At 49.3% G+C, this 21,617-nt stretch overlaps 1 protein-coding gene across 8 annotated transcripts in view; it reads right to left on the minus strand.

The window, feature by feature from the left end:
• Positions 1-390: 390 nt before the first annotated feature.
• Positions 391-21,617, minus strand: part of TJP1 (tight junction protein 1) — a 199,481-nt gene continuing 178,254 nt past the window's right edge. For 3 of the 8 annotated variants that reach the window (XM_054561922.1, XM_054561915.1, XM_054561918.1), the window contains 10 exons: positions 18,513-18,863; positions 17,968-18,207; positions 16,465-17,337; positions 16,239-16,336; positions 14,679-14,906; positions 10,064-10,233; positions 7,306-7,786; positions 5,733-5,950; positions 4,489-4,632; positions 391-1,925 (listed from right to left, as the gene is read on the minus strand). In XM_054561922.1, coding sequence (XP_054417897.1) covers positions 1,831-1,925; positions 4,489-4,632; positions 5,733-5,950; positions 7,306-7,786; positions 10,064-10,233; positions 14,679-14,906; positions 16,239-16,336; positions 16,465-17,337; positions 17,968-18,207; positions 18,513-18,863 — 2,898 coding nt within the window. In that variant the 3' untranslated portion in view covers positions 391-1,830. The remainder of the gene's footprint in view (positions 1,926-4,488; positions 4,633-5,732; positions 5,951-7,305; positions 7,787-10,063; positions 10,234-14,678; positions 14,907-16,238; positions 16,337-16,464; positions 17,338-17,967; positions 18,208-18,512; positions 18,864-21,617) is intronic. The other 5 variants (XM_054561916.1, XM_054561919.1, XM_054561917.1 and 2 more) reach the window with 5 other exon arrangements.

A 21,617-nucleotide genomic window follows, 5' to 3' on the forward strand; every position in this document is an offset into this window, starting at 1 on the left:
AGGAGTTATAGCCATTAAAAATCACGTTCTTCTCCCCAAAGAGAAATTGCCCATGTTATACTCTAAAGCAAGAGCAAGATACAAAACTATACACAAACCGGTTCTAAGGAACAGACCCACACCCCCACACACCAATGCGTGCACAGCTACGGAGGCCGTGGGCAGACTTCTCCAGTCCACGCGCCTCTCCTCGCGCCCCGCGGCCAGCTGGCGGTGCCCGGCCCCACCCCCCGCAACAGGACGCACCGGCCCGTGCACACACCCCGCACAGGCCCCACCAGGCCTGCCGTGGGCAGGATTTGGAGACAGGCTTAGAGAGTCGCACAAAACTAGAAGCAGTGGGCGAACAGACCAAACCAGCACTTTATTTTAAAAAGTTTTATTCTGCAGATTTAGAAATTTGAGATTTTTTTTTTTTAATAACCGCAAAAGAAATTCAGTCACACCTAATGATTAACAGAATGTAGTGGTGTAGTATCCAAACAGAAGTCGTGCTGATGTGCCATAATAAATTGTCTATTAGTAAAAAAATACACTTTCGGGCACAGCATTGTATCACAAATTACAGTAGGGATATTTTGCAAGAATTTAATCAAACTAGAGAATTCTGAGTAGCTGTATCTTTTAAATGCAGCACTTAAAAATGTAACAACTCTGTGCATTCTTTTTCTTAAAAAAATGACCTTGTGTGTGTCATAAAAATGCTGCTTTATTGCTGCAGAGGTCAAAGTTCAAGGCTCAAGAGGTACAGGAGAGAATACAAAGGTAGCCTTAAGAAACTTGGTTTTGTTTATGTATAAAAAGGGTAGAGTTTATAAAAGTTAATTTACAAACCAAGAACAAAAGTGGTATGCACGCATTATGTACAAGCATCCTTAAAACATCAAAATGTTCCAATGCGTAGCCAAAAAAAACAAAAACAAAAACAAAAACAAAAAAGAAAAACCAAAACCACAACTGCCCCTTGCCAAAAGAAAAAAAAAAAATTCCTAAATCACACCATTATTTTCGTCTGGGTGATCACACATTTCTGAAACCATCAAATCCACAATTTGCTCAACCTGTTTCATGATTCGGTATCTGGATACGCACAAAAGCCATAAAAACTTAGTAATACATAAAGAGAACGACTTAAGAATTAAAAACAGGAGGGTAAGGCATTCCTGCTGGTTAGTATGTCTGGTGATACGGTTAATTTATAGAGATCCAGAGAGGCCACGGAGTCAGTCCCATGCTTTGGTGTCCTTCCCTAGGAAAAATGTGTTTTCACGTACAATCAGTAATTGTCTTCACTTGACCCCCCCACCCCACCCCAAAGCTATAAATCCCCCTGCTGTACATTTCTGTTAAATCCACTACACTGGTTATATATTCCAGGTGCTTTTAAAAATGTGTGCATATTACCTCATGCATAATAAAATAGAGTGTGTCCGCCAGGCCAGGGCCACGATGAAGTGGGAAGCAGTGTACTTTGGAAAAAACAGAACTCAAATGCACCCCCTTTCCTGGCTGGTATTTTAACGGAAATCATTATGTGAAGTTAAGCAGTGACCGTAAAAAGTACAAGAATCATTACAAAGCAAAACGCCTTTGAACCTCGTGCCCGTGCCCACAGTCCTTCCGGCACAAACACGCAGCTGGCGGCGCGCTGTCCGGCCCACGGCTCAGGAGTGCCCCCCATCGTCCTCGGTTCAGACAAAACGCTTAATGCTAACAAACTGCAGGTGCGGGTCTAAGGAAAGTAGAATACTTGATACAGTGGTTCCATTTAGATTTAGTAAGTTTAACCCAGGTTCACATTATTTCATCAAGTTCCTATAAGTTTAAGAATTAAAAGTGGTCAATCAGGACAGAGACACAGTTTGCTCCAACAAGGTAATTTGGGTCTCCAGGAAGACACTTGTTTTGCCAGGTTTTAGGGTCACCTGTGAGAGAAAAAGAAGTTCATGTCATTTGTAGTTGCTGGTTATAATGCTTTGTAATCATGGAGCAAAGATACACACATATATTTAGACACAATTTTCTTCTATTTCTTCATCGGGTTGCACTTATACACAAACTCTAAGCGCTAGATGGTGACTAGAATTAAGGGGTGCTCACATGGTAAGGCATAAAAATGTCAAATCGCTATATTGTAACCTGAAAGCTATTATAACTAATATAAATATTGTGTACAACTATACTTAATAAAAAAAAACCAACAAAAACAGAACTCCTAAGTGCTGTATTTCAATGGAGACCCACTGGAATCGAAGGATTCAAAACTATTTCAGGTTTCTCTTTCAGTAAATGCTCACGTTCATGCTCTTAGAAAAGATGGAGAAAAGAAAGGGTGGGCCCACAGGCCGGGACGATCCCAGTTTGCCCAAGTCCACCTCGTGATTGACAACATCCTTCTTTCACTTTCAAAGCTGAACAATAATTACATGATCGCCCATTTCAGCTGAGTATGAGAACACATTTCTCATACTCAACTACAAACCAACAAATGAAAGATCCTCTTTCAAAAAAATTTAAAAAAAAAAGAAATCTTAAGTGCGGAGCACAGCTCCTCAGCCCTGACCCTGGCAGCCAGCCCCCGCGTGGGGCTGCGCGAGGACAAGGCCGGCTCTGTGAGTCTGCGGCAGGGCCCGGGTGCTGGCGACGCCAGTGGTCTGACACTCGCCGCTACAGCTCAGAGCCCCGGGGAGGGGACACTGCCTATGGGGAAGGCGGGGCTGGCTGCGTGTTGCTGGTTTCTAAGATAAGTGACATTCAAAGCGGCTCCCTTCTGCTTCCCTAAGAGCATCAGCTCTCAGATTCTACCTGCCACAGCTGGCAGCTGGTGGGTGCGGGCCAGGGAGGCCTCTCCACATTGCACGATGCACAGGACAATCTGTGCAACAAAGAACTCTCCGGTCAAAGTGCCGCCAGGGCCGTGGGCAAGAAGCCTGCCTCCCGCAGGCTGCACGCCACCTGAGCGACAGCTGAGTCGTGCCTTGCTCAGCGCTGGGCCAGAGTTCTGAGGGGCTCGCTTCCCAGGTATACATGGGCTTCCACAATGCTGCAGAGGGCGAGCTCTTTAGGCAATGAGCTGGGGTTTTAACGGCTCTTTGGAAGTAAATTAAAAAGCCTTATCTGTAGGCTCAAGTTTTCTACCAGTCTAATTTTTACTGGGATTAAGTTAGTAGTTATCAAAACCTATCCTTGACTTCGTGAGCAGAATTTATAGCAGCAGACTTCTACAGCCGTGTAACATTTCATAAAGGTACACTCCTCTTCTAGGTGAATGTGCTCAAATCTTAACCTCTTCCTGTGTTAATCTAATAAAATAACTTACATTTTGTAGCAGAAAACACTGGAATACCAAATGGAGAAATCACATATTTCATATAATACCTAAAAAAAATCACTTATAAACAAGTAACTTAACTGCCATTGACAGTTATTTTAAGGACTCTCATCCTAATTCGGTTTGGAGGACAATCAGAGCTCATGCTACAACCCGACCTTCAGAATATGTTTTAAATGCCATTTAATTATTAATATAATAAATTATATTTAATTAATATTAATTAATAAAATATTTCTCAGTGGAGTCCCTGAGGAAATAGCTTTTCTACCAAATGTGTTAAAATTAATTTATTAACTTTTTCCAGAAAATGGGGTTACTTGTGAAATATATATTTATAATTTCTGGTCTTGTATAGTATTAAAATATCCTCCTTTAATCTTTATACTATTAAATTCTATTTCCTATCGCCCCACGCTAACACTGCGTAATGCTCACCTGATTTACCAAAAATTCACAAGCGGGATTATAAGTTCTTATTTTTCTGTATCAGGTTCAATTAAAGTGAGCTATATCAATAGTACACAGACTTCCAACTAGTAACTTGACTCAGTCACCGAAAGGAATGGTAAATGTGAAAATGCACTGGAAGCTTAGAAATTATGATCTGAAGAACAAAAGCCACTTAAAAAGTGTGTGTATAACAGAAGTGATTTAGAATTTGACACTGAAAAACCAGGGCCAGGTACAAGCACAGCAGAAGGTCTTCTGTCTTTCAAACTGCCCTGGTATACACAGACTGAAAAATTAAAGAATAGTAACCAAAACAGAAATTACATATAGGAATCAAATCATTTCAGTAAGAAGGTGAAAATGCCTCTAAGTATAGGCCAGGATCAGTTTTCCCATTTCATCACAATTTTGACAGAAGAAATAATTTTGTGGAGGACCGACAGTCAACCTGCAGGCAAACCACCACGTTCCAGAGGCAGACACGGGCAGACACGGGCAGACACGGGCAGACACGCCCGCACCACCCCCATCCACTCAGCTCACGCGCACATGCCGCACAGAGGACGCAGTCTGCACACCTCGGGGCCCCCGAGGCCACAGGGACAGAGGTGGAGGGCTGCCACCAGCACGGGGAGCCCCATCAGCCCAGGGACTCATCAACGACAGCACCCAGAGCCCCAAAGGACAGAGAGAAGACAGCATACCCGACGAGGAGTCGGATGATTTTAGAGCAAAAGACCAACCGTCAGGAGTCATGGACGCACAGTGTGGCAGGCGCAGCTCCACAGGCTTCAGGAACTTGAGGCCGTGGGGCCCACACATCACCAACGGGCTCAGCAGGGTCTCACCTGGAAGCGGGGAGGGGGGGTTAGAGGGCGGTCCTGCTCACCGCTCTAGTGGTGCACGTTAACGCCAAGCGCGGCGAGCGCTCCACAGCTGCGCTGACTCCGAAACACGTGACGGGAGCCACACGCATCATTTTAAATTTCCTAGTAGCCACTTTAACCCACTCTATCCCCAAATCATGTTGACATGTCATCATCGATACCCTTCATCTCTGAAACCTGGGTATGTGACCCCTGCAGCACACATTAATTCAAAACAGCCACATTTCAAGTAGCCACAGAGCTGGTGGCACCTGCATGTGATCACAGGGTTTGAAGGCATACAGTGCAGTCAGGTGCACTTTTTATACACTACTGACATCTTGTGCTTTTAACGCTACAGATTTGGTTTAAGGGGTTCATCCAGGGCCCACATACGTTATTAGTATTCTGGCAAAACGTGAGCAAGTGAGCTGAAGTACAGCAGGAAGCACCGCTCGAAGATTCTAAAGGAAGTCGCAGCACGGGCCATCACGTCATCCTGACAGGTCCGGGTGGGCAGGGAAGGCCCCGGCATCCAGGCTCTGTAAGGGGCTCCGAAGCAGGGGCTGCCGTGCCCGAGGGGGCCCTTCACTCCCCTGCTGAGTGTTCACTAGCGCTGGGTCTGGGGTGGTGAGTCAGACCTGCCCCGAGGGACATACAGTCCACAGGCAGGTGACAGGCACGGAGCAAGGCCTGACTCTGCGGGTGTCACCTGGCCCATCTCTAAAGAGAGGGAAGGATTGGGGAGGCCGGGTAGGACTGCCCAGCAGGCAGGAGGAGGGACGCTCAAGGGCCCGTTCCCTGCCACTCTCACACACCATGTGACGTACGCCATGGGGAAGGTCCAGCGAGCTCACCTCCACTGCCCCAGCCTTCCTGCAGGACCCCCACCACGTGCCCGTGACACCACTGGGCGCTCCCCGCACAGTGCCCTGCGGCGAGGCCCCTCTGCTGAGAGGAACGTGCTCTGCGTGGCCAGCAGGGAGGCAGAAAAGGGGCCTAAATGACCCTCTCAGCTGAGCCCCAGCAGAACTCACAGGCCACCCAAGTTACAAAAACAAAGCGGAGACAGACACCGGTACCTTTCTCCTTATCTAGAGGCGGCAGGATGCTGTTGTCCCGGCAGACCTTGAAATAGATCTCCTGCTCCACTCCCTCCGGAATGGCTCCCTGCGGGATGATTATGCTAACGCCAGTCTCTATGGAGCTCAGTACCCCGCCGTTGCTGTTGAACACGCCTCGAGCTGTGGCCACCACCGTGTGGCCGTCCTCGTCATCATCTTCTTCCACCGCTGAAGGGCTGTGGGTTCAGAAACGGCTCATGAGCAAATTCCCAGCACGACACAGGCGCTTCCATGACTGCTGTGATCGGCGGTGTCATTTTATTTTTCTTTCTCCACATAATCACCACGTTACTGGGGTTCCGCAGCCAGAATGTACGAAGCCCGATACCGTGCTCACCCAGCCGCTGTAGTGCACGGGTATTAAGCAGCACACTTTAACGTCCATACAACTGGCGTTTTAAACCTGACAGCAAGTCATGGTTGAATCAGTAGCATCATTTTTCCTACTTAGTGACACACGAGTAGCACACCTTACAACGGACGGCTTCTTAGGCCTGATAGAATGTACTGATTAGGTGCTCTGTCTCCCCAGGACTTGACGTGCGCACACCGCGGCCTCGCCTCAGCACCCGTGTCCCATGCGCCCTTGCTGTCAAAGGCAAGGTCGCCCCGCTTCCACAAGTGATCAGGATCAAGCACCCACGGCAAAGAGCACATAAACGAAGAACACTGGGCGCAGGAGGGATGTGGTATCATTGGTACTATCGTGATTCGCACAAATAGAACTGTGAGCCAGGACCTCAAGGTGAGCTGAAGGCGGACCGACAAGATCGAGGTGTGCGAAGAGGGCAGCTCCAATCCTGCACCGCCGGGGCGTCGGGGAAGGCGCCCACACCTGAGGCAGCGCTTGTCCCCGTCCCCCCCCAGGAGGGAGGCACCATACCCATGACTGTCCCAGCCTGGGGAGCAGGCCGCGGGTCCCCCCTGCGGGGGTCAGCCGGGCCCGGTGACCACCACCACGGGGGATGGCGCAGAGGGGAGTCCCGGGGTGCGGCTCCTCGCGGGCCCCCCTCGTCTGCTCAGACAGCCGACTCTCTAAAACTTTAAAAACAGCTGCCATTGCTTTGTAACCATTTTGAGCCTATTACACCTTTACTTCTTTTTAACATCACTGCTGAACAGAGAGTGGACAAGGAGCACAGATGCTTATGTTTTTGAGGTCGCAGGCCACGGGAGGCCACGGGTGTTAAGAGTAAGGGTTAGGGTCAGATGACCAGGACCTGGACCTAGGCTCCCGGCGGCCCAGCTGTGTGACCTTGGGCAAACTGCCATGTCACTCAGCCTCCGTTCTTGGTAAAATGGGGCTAATGACAATACCCACTGACCACACAACTGTTTGCTTCATTTCACCGACGTTGTCTGAGACGTCTTGCAGGACCTTCTACATGTCGACATTCACAGCAACACTTCGGTCAACAGTGTTCGGTTTAAAGTTTGAGTCAAAACGATCACATCAAACCCAAAGTCAGGTAAACCACATCAGAATCAAGTCAGACAAAGCGCAAGGCCCAGGACAAGGCCGAACCCTTACCTCACAGGAACAGCTTTCGGCACCGAGCTGATGATATTATTCATCTGATACTTAGGTTTATCGGCGTGGAGGGAGAACGTCTCGACTCCACTGTCGAACTCCGGAGGCTGCGCTGAGCTGTGTGCTTTCACGAGGATTTTTGGAGAAGTAGGGACTTTTGAAGACAAGTCAGGCTTGTGCGCAGTTTCACTTGGCAGAAGGTTGTGACTGAATTTAGGACTTTCAAACTTGCGCTCAAATGGCCGCGCAGAGCTTGTGTATGGTTTTGGGGTGAATCGGTTGTATGTTGCGGCAACTGTTTTCTGAGTCTGTTCGGTTCCATTCACCGGCGCTTTCTCTGGGAAATTTTTCTGGGGGTAGAAAGTGGACTGAGCGGGATCCTCTCGGGTCGGTTGTCTGAAAGTTGCTGGCTTATTCTGAGATGGAGGTGGCTCTGGTTTGGACACTAAAGAATTCTGAAAATCCAATGACACTAAATTACCTGGAAAAAAAAACATACAAGCCTTTTTAGAACTTCTTAAAAGGAAGCTTTACAGCCCCTGTGACATCTCCCTCATCTGGGCTTGCCCTGGTGCGGGAGTCAAGGCTTAGAGTTGCAGGCCGCCATAGTCCCAGGGCGGCTTATGGGCACTGGTGGCCGTGGTGACGCTGAGGGCCCAAGAGGTGGCACGGACACATGGCGCTGTGTACACAGCCTGCTGCCCTCGAGACAGGGCCACACTGCTAAGGGTCTTGGCCTCCAGAGACTGGCTTCTGAGCAACACCCAACATGCATGACAAATGCAAAACAGAATGAAAACTTCAGCTTTGTGAAAAACAAAAACAAAACAGCACTGAAAACTCCCCATAATTAAAGTAATATAAAAAGCCACAGTTTGAGAGAAGCTATTAACAACATACAACCAACTAATAAAAGAATTAGGACCCCAAGCCCATGAAGAATCCCTCCACATCCACAAGGAAGGCCCAGCCTGACAAGAAGGTGGGTGAGGACCTGAATGGAGGTGAAGACGAGAAAGCCTGGCAACCACGCAGGAAGATGCTCCACCTTACTATGAATTAGGAAAATGCAAATCCCAAACGAAAAACATGAAATACCATTTCACAGCCCTTAGATTAGCAAAGCTGAAGTCTGGTGATGGCCAGCACCAGCAAGATGCAGAGCAGCAGGAATTTCCACCAGCTGCTGGTGCAGTGTGAACAGGCCCAACTGGATTCCAGGAACTGATTAAAGAGAAAGTACTATTGCCGCTCTACAAGCTCCTTCAGCAAAGGGAGAAAGCGGGAACACGTCCCTGCTCTCTCTTATGGAACCAGCACAGCCTGATACCAAAGCCAAGGCAAGGACATTAAGACAAAAGAAAATTATGAACCCAAATTCTTTGTGAGCACCATAAAATAATTTACTCCATTAACAGAATAAAGAGGAACAATCTTAAGAGCCTCTTAATACATGAAGAAAAAGCATTTCACAAAACGATTTCAGCAAATCAGGACTAGAAGGGAACGTCCTAAACAAAATAAAAGGGAGCTATGAAAACACCACAGAAAACCTATGGCTGATGTCATGGGGGTAAAACAGTAAATCCTTTTTCCCTGAGACGAGAAAGCAGCAAAGATGTCTGCTTTCATCACTTCTACTCAACATTTTAGTGGAGGTCCCTGCCAGTGCAAAAAAGCAAGCAAGAAAGAAAAAGCATAAGCACTAGAAAGAAAGAATTGAAACTTCATCTGCAGACGTGACAGTGTGTAAAGAAAGTCCTTACGTGAAGTTACGTAAATCTACAACTACAGCTCATCTGGTTGAGACTCAGCCTGGAATCTGACTCCTACATAAATAACAGAAGTACTATTTGTATTGTAGTAGCAAAATGTCAACAGAAGCATAAATTGTGGTATATTCTGAGGGTAAAATTTAGCTTATTTATTTTGGGGGGGCGGGCTGTGGAGACAAAGGACTAAAAAAGAAAAAGCGCTGTCGGGAGGGAGAGGGAAGTTTCCTCTTCGGGGAGTCTGATGAAAGGCAGAGAGATATGGAGGTAGGTAGATAGGCAGCAGGTCAGAACAAGGGGTTAGCGACGGAGCCGGGGGCCCATGTGTGTCTGAAGGCAGGGGGGCAGGGGGGGATCCTGTGGAAGGGGGACACCGGTGGAAGAGACTGAGAGATGGGTGAGGGAAGCAGGAGGGAGGGAGAGGAGCTGGGCCCCTGGCCCAGGAGGAGGGTCCGCGTGGACAAGGGACTCAGCTAGTGCTCAGAGAGAGGTACGGGAAGGAGAGAACGCGGGCCAGCATGCGGCATCACAGCTATTATAATGAACAAACTGGGGCTACGCTTCCCACCTTGTTGAGATTTTTCTACAGAACATAAATGCAAAAGGCAAGGTGCTAAGGGATACATTAGGTGAAACTTCACATCTTTCCTGCGTCATGTGTGAAGAGGGAAGATAACAGTAATTTTTACAACCACCATTCATGTATTCAGATCAGACATACTGGTAAACAGATACTACTTCCAGAAACCAAGCTACATCACTAAAAGAGTAAAGTCTATTTAGCAAAAGCCTTGTCCAATATAATGGTCACAGTCATAAAAGCAGGTGATATACTTTCAGCGAAATCCTTAAGTTTTCATTGTTCCCAGACTGAAGGTTTTATATATTACATCTTACATGAACAACCATTTTGCTTAGAAATGAGAAGAACTTAAGTTTGTAAGCATCACTCTGTGATCGAGATAACGCCAATCCGAGGGTCCTACCTTCCCCATGGGCACCCTTGGCGTGCGTGTGGAGCAAGGCGCTGGTGGCCGGCTGGGGAGGCTGCGAGTACTGCGAGGGCAGCGGGGGCGGCGGGGGCGTGGCCTGGCCGGGGTCGTAGCGCTTTTCACTGAAGGGTCTATCCACAGCATCTGCCTCGGCAGACTTGCCCCTGTGAAAAAACGAAGACAAGGCCAACAGCTGAAAACGGACCTCCACAGACAAAGCACATTCTCCTTCTGTAAGTATCTCTAAGTTCATTTTCTTAAATCCAGAAATTTCACAACTTATTCTTATGAGTATGTGTAGTTACTCTACCAAAAGAGGCAAACAAATTCAACCATTCATCAACACGAGAGATGTAGAGACAGCACAGATACTTTGAGAATATCAGCAAAACATCCGGAAGATGGCAACCGAGAGGCAGATGAAATTCTGGGTACACTTGTGACAGTTCACTGCGTTGTTCACAATTTAAGAAAGTCTTGCAAACACTGAAAAATACTTGTAGGCCCCAATCGTCCTTAGATTCACCTCTGATTCCGTCTCTAAGGCGCTCTCAGAGCGCCGCAGACGTGATGTTGGACAGGGTTGGCCAGCACCTCTAGTAAAGGGGCTGGGAAGTCAATGGTTTTGGCTCTTGGGCCACCAGGTCTCAGCCACAACTACTGAAACTCTGCCCGAGAGCGGCCAGGAACAGCGTGGGAACGAAGGCGTGTGGCTGTGCCCCGCACCACAACGAACGGGCATCGTTTACTTTACAGTGTGCCCTGGATTCACCAGGTCCATTCTCGTTAACCACAGCCAGAGGAGCAGATGTTGCTTCGTTTTCCAAGGCTCATTTAAGTCCAATTGGGCCGTGCATGCTTATTTTCTCAGACTGCCAGTTCTGTTCACACGTGACATAAAGTTCACACACAGGAACCCTGGGAGAGCGCCCCATAACTGCAACACTGCCATCCAGCCCTCTGCAGAGAGCCGGGCCACACTGGCTTTATGTGCACGAACGGGGACACGGACGTGTCGACTCGCACAGGAGACCTCTGCTGAAGAAGTCAGCTTTGTCGTTAGCTTTGAAACTAGGCTGTTATCTCACTGTCCGCATTCAGACTGAGTTTTTGGAGATGACGTTCAAATGTGGAAGTGCACATAATGCCAGTGACACGGTGAGGGACGCCTCATGTAACAGGCTCACATGAAAGCCAGTCTTACCACTTGACGCTCCTTTTCAAGTAGTCATAGCTAGTGTAAGAGCCAAGAAATCTACGTGATGGCAAAGCAAACGCAACAGAAAAATGAAAGAAAATGGTCATTCTAACTAATTTGCAGCAAATACATCTCAAATATCATTTTAAAATATCAACCAAAAGACAAGCACCCACCATTTCAAAATAACTTGATCTATAAAAAAACCATCACTCACTCTCATTCAGCTGAGAAACGGCCAGTAAATTCAACCACAGTAGTGTGGGTCCTGCCTCCCCGCCACCCGCCACGCGGTCTAGATGGCATTGTTAGTGGGTAGTGACCCGTCTGGGCTTTATCCTGCTGCCACCTCTGCCCACTGCTGTTGTAACAACCAGTGGTGACCAAGAAATGAGGCTAGTAAATGAACAGTACTCAGAATAGTCGGAGGGTTCTGAGCGAGTGAAAATGAGATGCTCCGTTAAAAGTAAAGGGCTGCCCTGGCTGGTGTGGCTCAGTGGACTGAGCCCAGCCTGTGGACCAAGAGGTCGCCAGTTCAATTCCCAGTCAGGGCACATGCCCGGGTTGGAGGCCAGGTGCCTACCAGGGGGTGTGCAAGAGGCAACGGATCAATATATCTCTCGCATGTTGCTATTTCTCTCTCTCTTCCCCTCTCTCTAAAAATAAAGGAAATCTTAAAAAAAAAAATGAAGGCTGGGCAAAAGAAATCCTCGAGGTGAAAACACAAGACGACATCAGCAGGAAGACAAGAGCACTGATCCCCTAGCAGGAAAAGGAGAAATGGGCAAACAGGAATGTGCATCCTGTTTGAAATATACTATAGTTCCCATGTATGTGCTCCTGTCTAGCAAGATCAGACCCACCCCTAGTTCTAAAGGCGGGTGGAACCTGTGTGCAAAGCTGCCACTCTTGAGTCTCACAGCTTCTTTCTTCCTATGTCAAGCGCACACAAAAACCACCCTACAGCAACCTTACACTTAGTTCCTAAAAAGCTGAAAACCACCGAGTGTTTGAAGCCCTGGAAGTCCCACACAACTTGGCTCTTGAGAGAGTCGGGTTCTAGCGCCAGCACCCCCTGGCTGCCCGGGAGACGACGCCGCCGCCGCCTCTGGGCTGGCGCGTCTGCACAGGCCTGGCTTGGGCTCCTGGGGGTTTCTCTCTGCCTTTGCGATATGCTTGTTCCACCTTCCCACGTGCAGGCCGGCTCTCCAAACTGCAAGGCAGGGCAGCTCCTGCGTGCACTTTAGGGCGCCTGTCCTGCACCAGCAGAGGCTTCTCCCCTCTTGAGTTCCCACCATGGGGGGTGTGTTTTTAAGAGGGACATAAGTGTATGTTGTCCAGAAGAATACAGCTTTGTTATTTTACTTTAGGAAATAAAGGCCCGTAGGCAACCTGTTGATCACAAACAGTAAATAGTTTTGAAATGCAGGACAAAGAGGATCCCGTAGAAACTATTCTCCAATTGTTCAAGTTGCATTAACTGGCAAGAGAGCAGCAAGGAAAGCAGAGAAACCCCCTCTGTGACCCTCAGCCTGCTTTCCGATTCCCTTTGCAGTAAATGCTGGTGTGGGAACACGCAACACAGTTAGGGAGAGGAAGGAGGCTTATACTCGTGTCCATCACTTTATCCCGGAAGCCTGACTAACGTCAGATCCCCTGTGCGGAGCTTCCGCTCCCGAAGAGCTGGGCGGTTTGCGTGCTGGGGCCCCGCCCCCCGGGCTGAGCTGCCTACGCTCAGCCAGCTGTTGCCGAGCCCCAGCCACTCAACACCGGCCTCAGTCAGCCACCACAAATTCCGTTAAGGCTTCCCGGAAAACCAGATGAACACACAGCCAAAAATGCCTTGCTAATTGATTCTCTGGCAAGCCTTTTTAGACCTAAATGTATTTTTTTAAGGGTGTGTTTTATTTACTAAGTAAAGGATAAATAAAATCTCTCTCCTTGAACTCCACCCCTGGACCCCTTCTGACAGGAATGGATGTATTGAATGACAAGTCAAAATGGTTACAGAGGGTGCGCCCCCTGCCTTACAGAAGGGGAGCCTCAGAGGCTCAGCGCCGAGCTGGGCTCCACAGTCTGCGTGCCCGGGAACCGCGGGACCAGACCGGGGCGCTCCTCTAGTGCGGCATCGGGGAGGCTCCCACACCAGCCTAAGGCCCCGTCTGCACGGAGCGGAAGCTCAGCCCTCCGAGGCTGCATTTGCGTTTGCTATGAACTGCTTTCTCGGTGGATGAAGATTTAAATGGATGACAATGCAAAAAAAGGTTTTTTAAATCTTCACCTCAAAGGATGTCTTCGAGAGAAGTGCTTGAGATGGCTTTTTGGTGTGTCCCCTTGGCTCAGCTGAACTACAGTCACAGTTATTCAAACACTAATGCAGGCGCCACCGGGGAGAGAATTTCCAGACGTAAGGCCTAATCAGCTGAGTTTCAGGTTAATTAAGGGGATGGGCTCCTCCAAGGAGAACTCGGCGTCCCTGCACTCAGACACCTGCCAGCAGCCCCACCTCCTGCTCTGGCCCCAGGGACTGTCCCAGCACCGGACGCTCATTCCTCATCCTAAGCCCACGCTGCCCTCCGTTCTTGAGGGCTGGTTCTGTGGACGCGTGAACCCACCTGCGCCTCTGTGGGTCACCCTCCGCCCTCAGCACCAAGTTTTCTGTCACTCAGGGTCCACCAGAGAGAGAGAGAGAAGCAGCACAGACAGGAACCCACACAGGCACACATGCGCCTGTGCCCCAACGAAACCCACGGGAGAGAGAAACCGACCAAAACCCAAGAAACAAGTCAACAAGGGAGCAGCACAGAAGAGGACAAAGACGACAGGAGTCAAAAGCTTGGGGTTCAGTGCTAGTTCTGCTCGTCACGTCACCTCACAGGAGCCTACTTATTACCTTGTGCATAAAACTGGACAAGAAATCTCTAAAGTGTCCCTAAGATCCAATAATAAAAAAAGGCAAGTTCTATCTCGTCTTGAAAAAACCAACTCTATTTTCTTCCCTCCAACAATGTGGCCCCAACACATCCCTGCTTTTATTAAAAAAAAAAAAGATAAAAAAAAAAAAGATAAAAAAAAAGAGCCAGCATTACCTGTGCTGCACAGAAGAGAGAAAGACCTAAAAATCAGGGTCTTCACAGTTTGTTCTTTCTCGCCCCTGGTTTTACCATCTTTTTCCTCATGAAGAAATTTGCTACACCTGCTATCAGAGCTTAAGAACAAAATCCAAACACACGCTAGAGCTAGAAAGTATGCCCAGTGCTAACCCACCAGAGTCTACAGAAAGCATGTAAGACACACTTCACTATTTCCTTCAAGATATGCTGCTTCGTAAAATTAACTCCACTTTACTCAATCAAACCTTTGTGTGTCATCTTAATTTCAAAAGGTTAAGTGTTAGGAGAAGTAACTTACTTCAAAGGATAACTAGACAGGTTTGGCTGATGCGGAGGAGGAACCGGCTTGGCCGGCTCTGAGAGGTGGCCGGCAGGGAGGTGCGCCGGAGGCTTGCTGTCAAAGCTTCTCCGATCAAAGTAGGAGAGCTGTTTTCGATAATATTCTTCATCTTCCTCGGGATCATAATGATTTGACCGAACAATATCTTCAGGGGGCTTCGGCTGAGGTTTTTGAGGTTCTGGGATCCTGACAATGAATGGCAAATGGAACAGCTTTTTTGGTGTCGGTTTCACAAGGAAAGTAGAGTCTATGAATCGTTTATGTCGAGCCATCCCCGTCCCACCCCCCCACCCCCAACAGCTGCTGTGACTGCTCAGGACCCAGCCAGACAGCGCGACAGTGGACAGGGACACTTTAGCTCCGTCTCCACACACTACACTGAAAGGGCAGCCCACCCTCTTCCAGCCCAGGAGTTAGTGGCCACAATTTATTAAGCTGAGTAATTATCTGGTTAGAGGCCTCCTGGCAAGTTAAAAAGTTGATCAGAAAGAGAAAAGGATGTGGAATCAACCCAGTGGAGAACTCCTCCAAGTACATATACCAGTGGCAGCAGCGAGTAATAATCAAGAGGTTTTAACAACTTCTTAAAAAAGACTTTCAAGAACTTTAATCCAGGATCAAGAAATGATCCTCATATAAGGAAATAGCTTTGTAAAGTCCACAGTTCAAGAGGGCACAGGAAGCAGAGGAGGAAGAAAGAACATTAAACAAATTAATACACTGTTGTTTACGTTCTCTGTGAAGTACATTTTAGAAAGGAATGAACTATGTTTTACACCGAGAAAAAGGACTAAGCTTCAGTTCTTACAGTTTATTTTATGCGACACAGCTCATAATGGGAGCGGCCTACAGAGACACCACAGCAGTTCACATTTTCATGAAAAGCACTACGCATTATCAAAAAAAAAAAAAAAAAAAAAAAAAAAAGAGCTAGGACTACGTTAGTTCCTTCTTCTTACAAGCACAAACGTCAGCATGTAAACACAAGCGAAGCGGCGCCTGTCTGCACATCCAGCCTGTGCCTGGGCAGCAGCGCTGAGGGGCAGGGTGGGAGCACAGCAGGCCAGGCCTCCCCCCGCCTGGCCCCTCCTGCTGACGGCAAGTCCGTGGCACATGCTCACTGAACAACGAATGTATTCCTTTAGCCAATCAGGGCTGTTTCCTGACCTCTCAAAACTAAGAGTCTGCAAGCATGAAAGCACTTTTAAAACTAAAAAACGTAATGCGAAAGTTAGGACTTTCAAATTTTTATTTGGATCATCTATTAGAAAAATGTATTTTCAGCATACTAGTTTCCTGAAGCCACGACAAAGACCTGTCCTAGAGGCGTAGCACAGACCTTCGTTTCTCTTTCCAGGGCCCCTGTTCCAGTGGAAAGGCCGGCGGTTTTCATTCGAGGACGAGCAGGGGTCCCCCTCCTCCTGCCTCTCCCGCACGGACACCCCGAGAGGCTTGTTCACTGACTGAGGGTCCACTCCCTGGCCGGTCCCATCCCACACACACCACAGAGGTACCCACCTGTACAGCGTCTTGTCGTGGTCACTGAACTGGCTCTGAGCAGTGGCTTTAGGGCCGAGAATGGAAGCCCCGGGAGGTTTAGAGGCTGCCTCTGGAGGCTGCAGAAATAAGACACACACACCGCAGAGGGGGACCATTACAAAGCAGGCTGCAGGAAGCATTTAGAACTGCTCATCACTGAACGTGCCCAGGCGTCCCAGGCAGGGAAGACCCAGTTACACATTACCTTAAAGGTGGCCGTGTGGTTTTCATCCTTCCTGTTCTCCAGGGATTGGGATCTTTTGTTTTCGAACATTTTAACCCTGGTAAGAACAGACTGGGGCTTCATGGCCGGGTCTTCCTCTTCTTCGGTCAGAGCTGGGGGCGGAGGCAGCGGTTTGGCAGTGGACGGCGGCACCTCCGGCTTGTGCTGAGCCGCAGGCATCGGAGGGGGGACCCCCGCGGCGCCATGGAGCGCCTCGTAATGGCCTGCTTTGGAGGTGAATGCCTGTGATGGGACTTGCTCATAACTCCGGGGGTACTGGTCATAATACTGCTTGGGCTCAGGTGCCTTAGGGCCTGCCGGAGGGTAGGGCTGCGCCTCTGGCCTGTATCTGCCATGCATGTCATACCCGAGAGCTGCTGGCTCCTCAAGCCGCAGAGTGGAGGTGCGCGGGGGCTGGTCATAGCGTGGCCTGTTGTCATAGGACAGAGGACCTGGCTCTTCAAACCGTGGGAAATACCCTCGTTCTGAGGACTCCTCAGGGTGCTGCCTGGAGTCCAGGTCTCGAGGGTGCTGATTATCAAAAGAAGGCCGAGGCTGGTAGGGCTGTTTCTCGTCATAGTATGACCAGTGCTCTTCATACGTAGGGACGCGCTCTTCGAAGCGCAGACGATGGTCAAAGTTCCGAGGAAACTGGTCTGCGTAGCTTGAGGAGTCGTATCTGTATGTGGGCTGCTCGAGGTCTCTGCTCGCCTGTTTCTCTATGTACTGGGGTTGCGGCTCGTAGCTCAAGTGAGGCTCCTTGTCTGGCCGCTGGCCCGGGTGACCAACCGCTGGCTGCTTCAGGACGTGGTTCTGCCTTATCGCTTCCTCTGGATAGGGGTCCTTTCTGTACACCTGTGTAACGAACGTGTGGGTAAGTATGCAGGCCTGTTTCTAAGTCTAGTCTACTTAAGAAGACAAAACTATGATTTAATATGTAAAAATGGTATGTCCCACCATTTATTACCAGGGCAGAAAGAGATTAGTGGAGAAAGCCAGTTTACATGAAAGCTCAAAATTTATAATGCAGGTAAGGGCTTCTATGTTCTAGCATGAGCTAAATGAAAAGGGAGTGAAAGGTAATTATTCAGTTTAGTAGAAAACTAATGCACTAAACCACTGATTCCCCTTGATTTAGACACTGAAAATAAAAATCATAAAGAAAATTAAGACACCATAATTTGTAAAACAGAAAAATGTCTACGATGGGTACTGATGATTGAGTAAAGAATTCTGGAAGATACAGAAAACTCGAAAATAAAAATAAAAATATTAAGCAAAAATCCCAATTAAAAGGCCTGTTTCCAAATCATCCGTGTGCCACCAGAAGCCATGCAAACTACGCAACGGAGACGCTCTGTGCTGACGGCAAGCACTCCGGGGCGCAGCCCACGGGGACACAGCCAGGGGACGCCAACAGGGGAGCCGAGGTGGCCGTGGCCAGCGGGCGGGGGGCGCGTGGGAGCGACGCTGCAGCACAGGTACCTGTGGTGGGTCTGCGTGCGGCGGTGGGGCGGCTCCCGGGTCCCTTAGCACTGCGCGAGCCGCCTCGGCGCTCGGCGTTCTCAGAGAGCCGGCGTGCGGTGAGTGCGAGGCGGGGGGAGCGGGGGCGGGCTCCTCCAGTCTGACATGAGTTAATTTTACGTTAGGATTAACGGCAGAGGTTGATGGTGCTGGGTTTGTTTCAGGCGAAAGGTAAGGGACTGGAGATGACGCTTCTGCTTTCTGTGAAGTGTTTAAAATATTTTAAATAGTGTTTCCATTTACCGCTAACGTCCCACCTCCACTAATCGTGGTTGGTAAACATACATTTTTAGTGTGCAGAATGACGAAACTATGACTTTAGGTCCTACATTTTTAAGAAAACTCAGGATATTGCTGTTTAGAATTAAGTCCTTGGTATTTCTCAATGCAAAATTAAAAATTAATTCTTAATCTGGAGAGAGGACAAAATATACTCTTTGCTCAACCACGCTCTCAAGTTCCGTAACGCACCTCTAACTACAGAACGCTGGACGCTTGCTGCTTACCTGGTGAGAGGCTGTTTTAAATCCGGGGGAGTCTATTCTATGGATGGGCTGTGGCTGCGCTTGTGGTGAGTAAGGAGGGTATGTTTGGCTTTCGTGGTGCATTCCCGAGGAGTCCTCTCTTACAGGCTCAGAGGACCGGGTAATGGCAGACTCCGGGGGAGTCCCCACCTCATCGTTAAGGGTTTCATCTAGTTCTTGATCAGTGTAGGCCCCGCCTTCTGTGTCTGTGTCTTCATAGTCAGAAGTGTGTCTACTGTCCGTGCTATACATTGAGTATTCACTGCCTGGGGCTGACAGGTAGGACAGACGATCATCATGCAAATCAAGGTCATCACTTGTAGCGCCATCCGCCTGGGTCAAATAAAAGTAAATTGAAAAATTTATTCAGCAGTTCTTTAAGAGATGGCCTTTCTTTCACAAGGGAGATCGAAAGGGCTATTTTTCTTGGAAGAAATCATCTAGCTCTCGAAACTTCGGCTGAGGAAAGGTCGAGAAGATTGGACAAGCACACATGCAGACACACAGAGCGGCCTGAGACCGCAGGGCGTGGATGGGCCGACGCGGGCTGTCCGGTCGGGGCCAAGCGGGGTTCTGGGGCGCAGCCCAAAGGACAGTGAAGGAATCCTGGCACCACCAGCTTGTCAGCCCAAAGCCAGGTGAAGAGGGACAGTCAAACCAAGCTCACGGGAACAAAGACACACTGACAGAGCACGCATGGGAGAACAGCCACGGGAAGAAAAGCCGCAGTTCACGCTGGGGAAGAGCTGAAGGTTTTCTCAAACGCAACGGACAGGCACCGCCTTGGCGCCGCCTGGCGCACTGACAGTGTCTGTTACTTGTCAAAGACACAGCAGCTAGCGGAAGGCGAGTGAGGGGTGCAGCTACGCTTCTCTTTAACAAGTGACCAAGAGCTGACTGTGCGTCTGAAGTCTTCGCTATCTTCGGTGTGGACCAGAGAGAAGGGAGAGGCAGTGGCGGGAAAAGGAGCTGCGCAGTAAGGAGCTGCGATAACAGGCTGTCACTGGACGCTAACAGGAAGCCAGCGCCTGGATTGAACAGCACAGCCCGAGGCTTTGCCTGGACGTCGTGTCCAGTCAGGCACGAGCGCGGAAGGATCTGGAAGCGAGAATTCAGAGTTCCACGCCAGCATGGACTGAAGGACAAACAGAAGGCTGCAGCCACCCAAACGGGGCTTCCCACACCTGGCTCTGTGAGAGCTGGGTCCTGACCATGGCCCTCTCGACGGGAAAGGCTAGGCTTGCCGGGCCTCCTGCGGGCTCTGGTTCGCAACAGAGCACCCGCTGGGCGGGGACAGCCAGAGTCCAGGCAACTGCAGCGTGTCCCCCTATAATCTCGGTAGCTCTGAACTCTGAGATGCTGCTGCAGAAGGGAAGTCTTGCTCTCTGCTGTGGTCTTTACCTTGCCCAGGCTCTGGAAGACTGCCATCCAGGAGCGGGCCAGGGGAATATGTAAGGCCTTGGAGAGAGTAACTTGGAACTCACCGACCCACTGAGCTCTTGCCCTGGTGTGAAGTGCGGAGTGAGCAAGAACCGCGGGCTGCTGTGAACCAGGGGATGGCCTACGCCTACTCGTTAAGAAGGTTTCAGGATGACTTTTCTTGGTTTAGTAGGGAACACACAAGACTGTCTCAGATCTTGCACAAAGGAACTCTTCCTAGCAATTAGATCAAAGCAGTTAGCTCAGGAAAGTCAATGTGAAATGAAGTGGTTTTAGTTTAGTTTAAGAATTCAGGTACAATATACTTGAATGGAAGGGGGTGGTATAAATGAAGCTCAATTTAAATTGTAACAACTACTGATTTACAAAATGCATCAATCTATCCTCATAATAAATAACCTACTTTTCTCACATAAAACGTTGGGGGACTTAGACCTTTATTTTTAAATCTAAGCAAAGAAAGGAAACATACAAAGAGGAATGATTAAAAAAAATAAGATTTGAGGATTTAAAAAACCTCTCAGATAGGTAGACAGTATGCTTTCTGCATTTATAAGCCAACTGCATTTCAGGAATCACCAGCGCAAGCCGTTAACAGTCTCGCTGACAGACGGTGCGAACGGAGCTGTGCTGACAGAGAGGATCAGCAAGGAGCGGGCCGCAGAGCGCGGCGGCTTGTTCCCGCCTCTCAGGCGTCCCAGCTGACATGCCAGTCACTCAGGGCGCTCTGACAGGTCTCCTGTGCACAGAGCCCCCACCCCTGCGGTGCTGACAAGCAGAACCAGGGTGCTGGGGCGCTGCCATGGGGGGGGGGGGGGCAGACGCCACGTCTGGGTGTGACAGCGCCTGTGCCGCAGCGGCTGCGTGAGCCCGGGACAAGGGCGCAGCGGCCCTGAGCATGCGGCATGCGCCGCGGGAGCACCTGTACCCACAGCCAGGCAGGGGAGCAGGGAGGCCATGCAGGGGCAAAACACAACACAAACCAAGCCAACAAAGAAATGTGAAGAACAAAATAAAAAAAACAGACATTCTCAATCTTCCCTAGAAACCAAAACATATTAATATTGTACTGATCTGATGGTAAAAGAGCAAAATCAAAAGGTTCCTTCAGCTATCAACTTTGAGAAACCTATTAACTCTCCCAACATCACGAACAGACCATTCCCATTAAAGACTGCTCTAAACCAGAGAGTGACAGCAGAAATTAGGTATTTTAAAGCTGGCCATTTGGAGGACTGTAAGTTAATGGTTTAAAGCCAAAAGGACATACAGCTTTGTCCAACATTTCCTGGTTATGTTGTGAGGATATTAGCAGGTGCTGAGTGAAGAAACCAAATCCACAGGTAAGGATGCGGGGAAGCGCCAACAGGACGCACCCGCTTTGGGCACGCTGGGTGGGGGGGCCCTGCTCCCGTCCAGGCTGCGGTGACAGGCCGCTACCCCCGCCTGCGCAGCCTCCTCCCCTCGCTCCAAGCCCTGAGTCTCATGGGCTGAGGACAGCACTTTGGAAACAGCTCCCTCCTTGTCAGAGGAAGAAGCTGCCTGAAGCCAGGGTCAAAGTCATTCCCCAGGCCGACAGCAGCCAATTAGAACTCAGCCCTGCTCTTTCCGTTACAGTTTAAGAATCCTCTTAAGGGACCACCACGG

Source organism: Pteronotus mesoamericanus, unplaced genomic scaffold (assembly GCF_021234165.1).
Source record: "Pteronotus mesoamericanus isolate MK-2021 breed Mesoamerican mustached bat unplaced genomic scaffold, CSHL_Meso_final scaffold_582, whole genome shotgun sequence".
NCBI classification, from domain to species: Eukaryota; Metazoa; Chordata; class Mammalia; order Chiroptera; family Mormoopidae; genus Pteronotus; species Pteronotus mesoamericanus.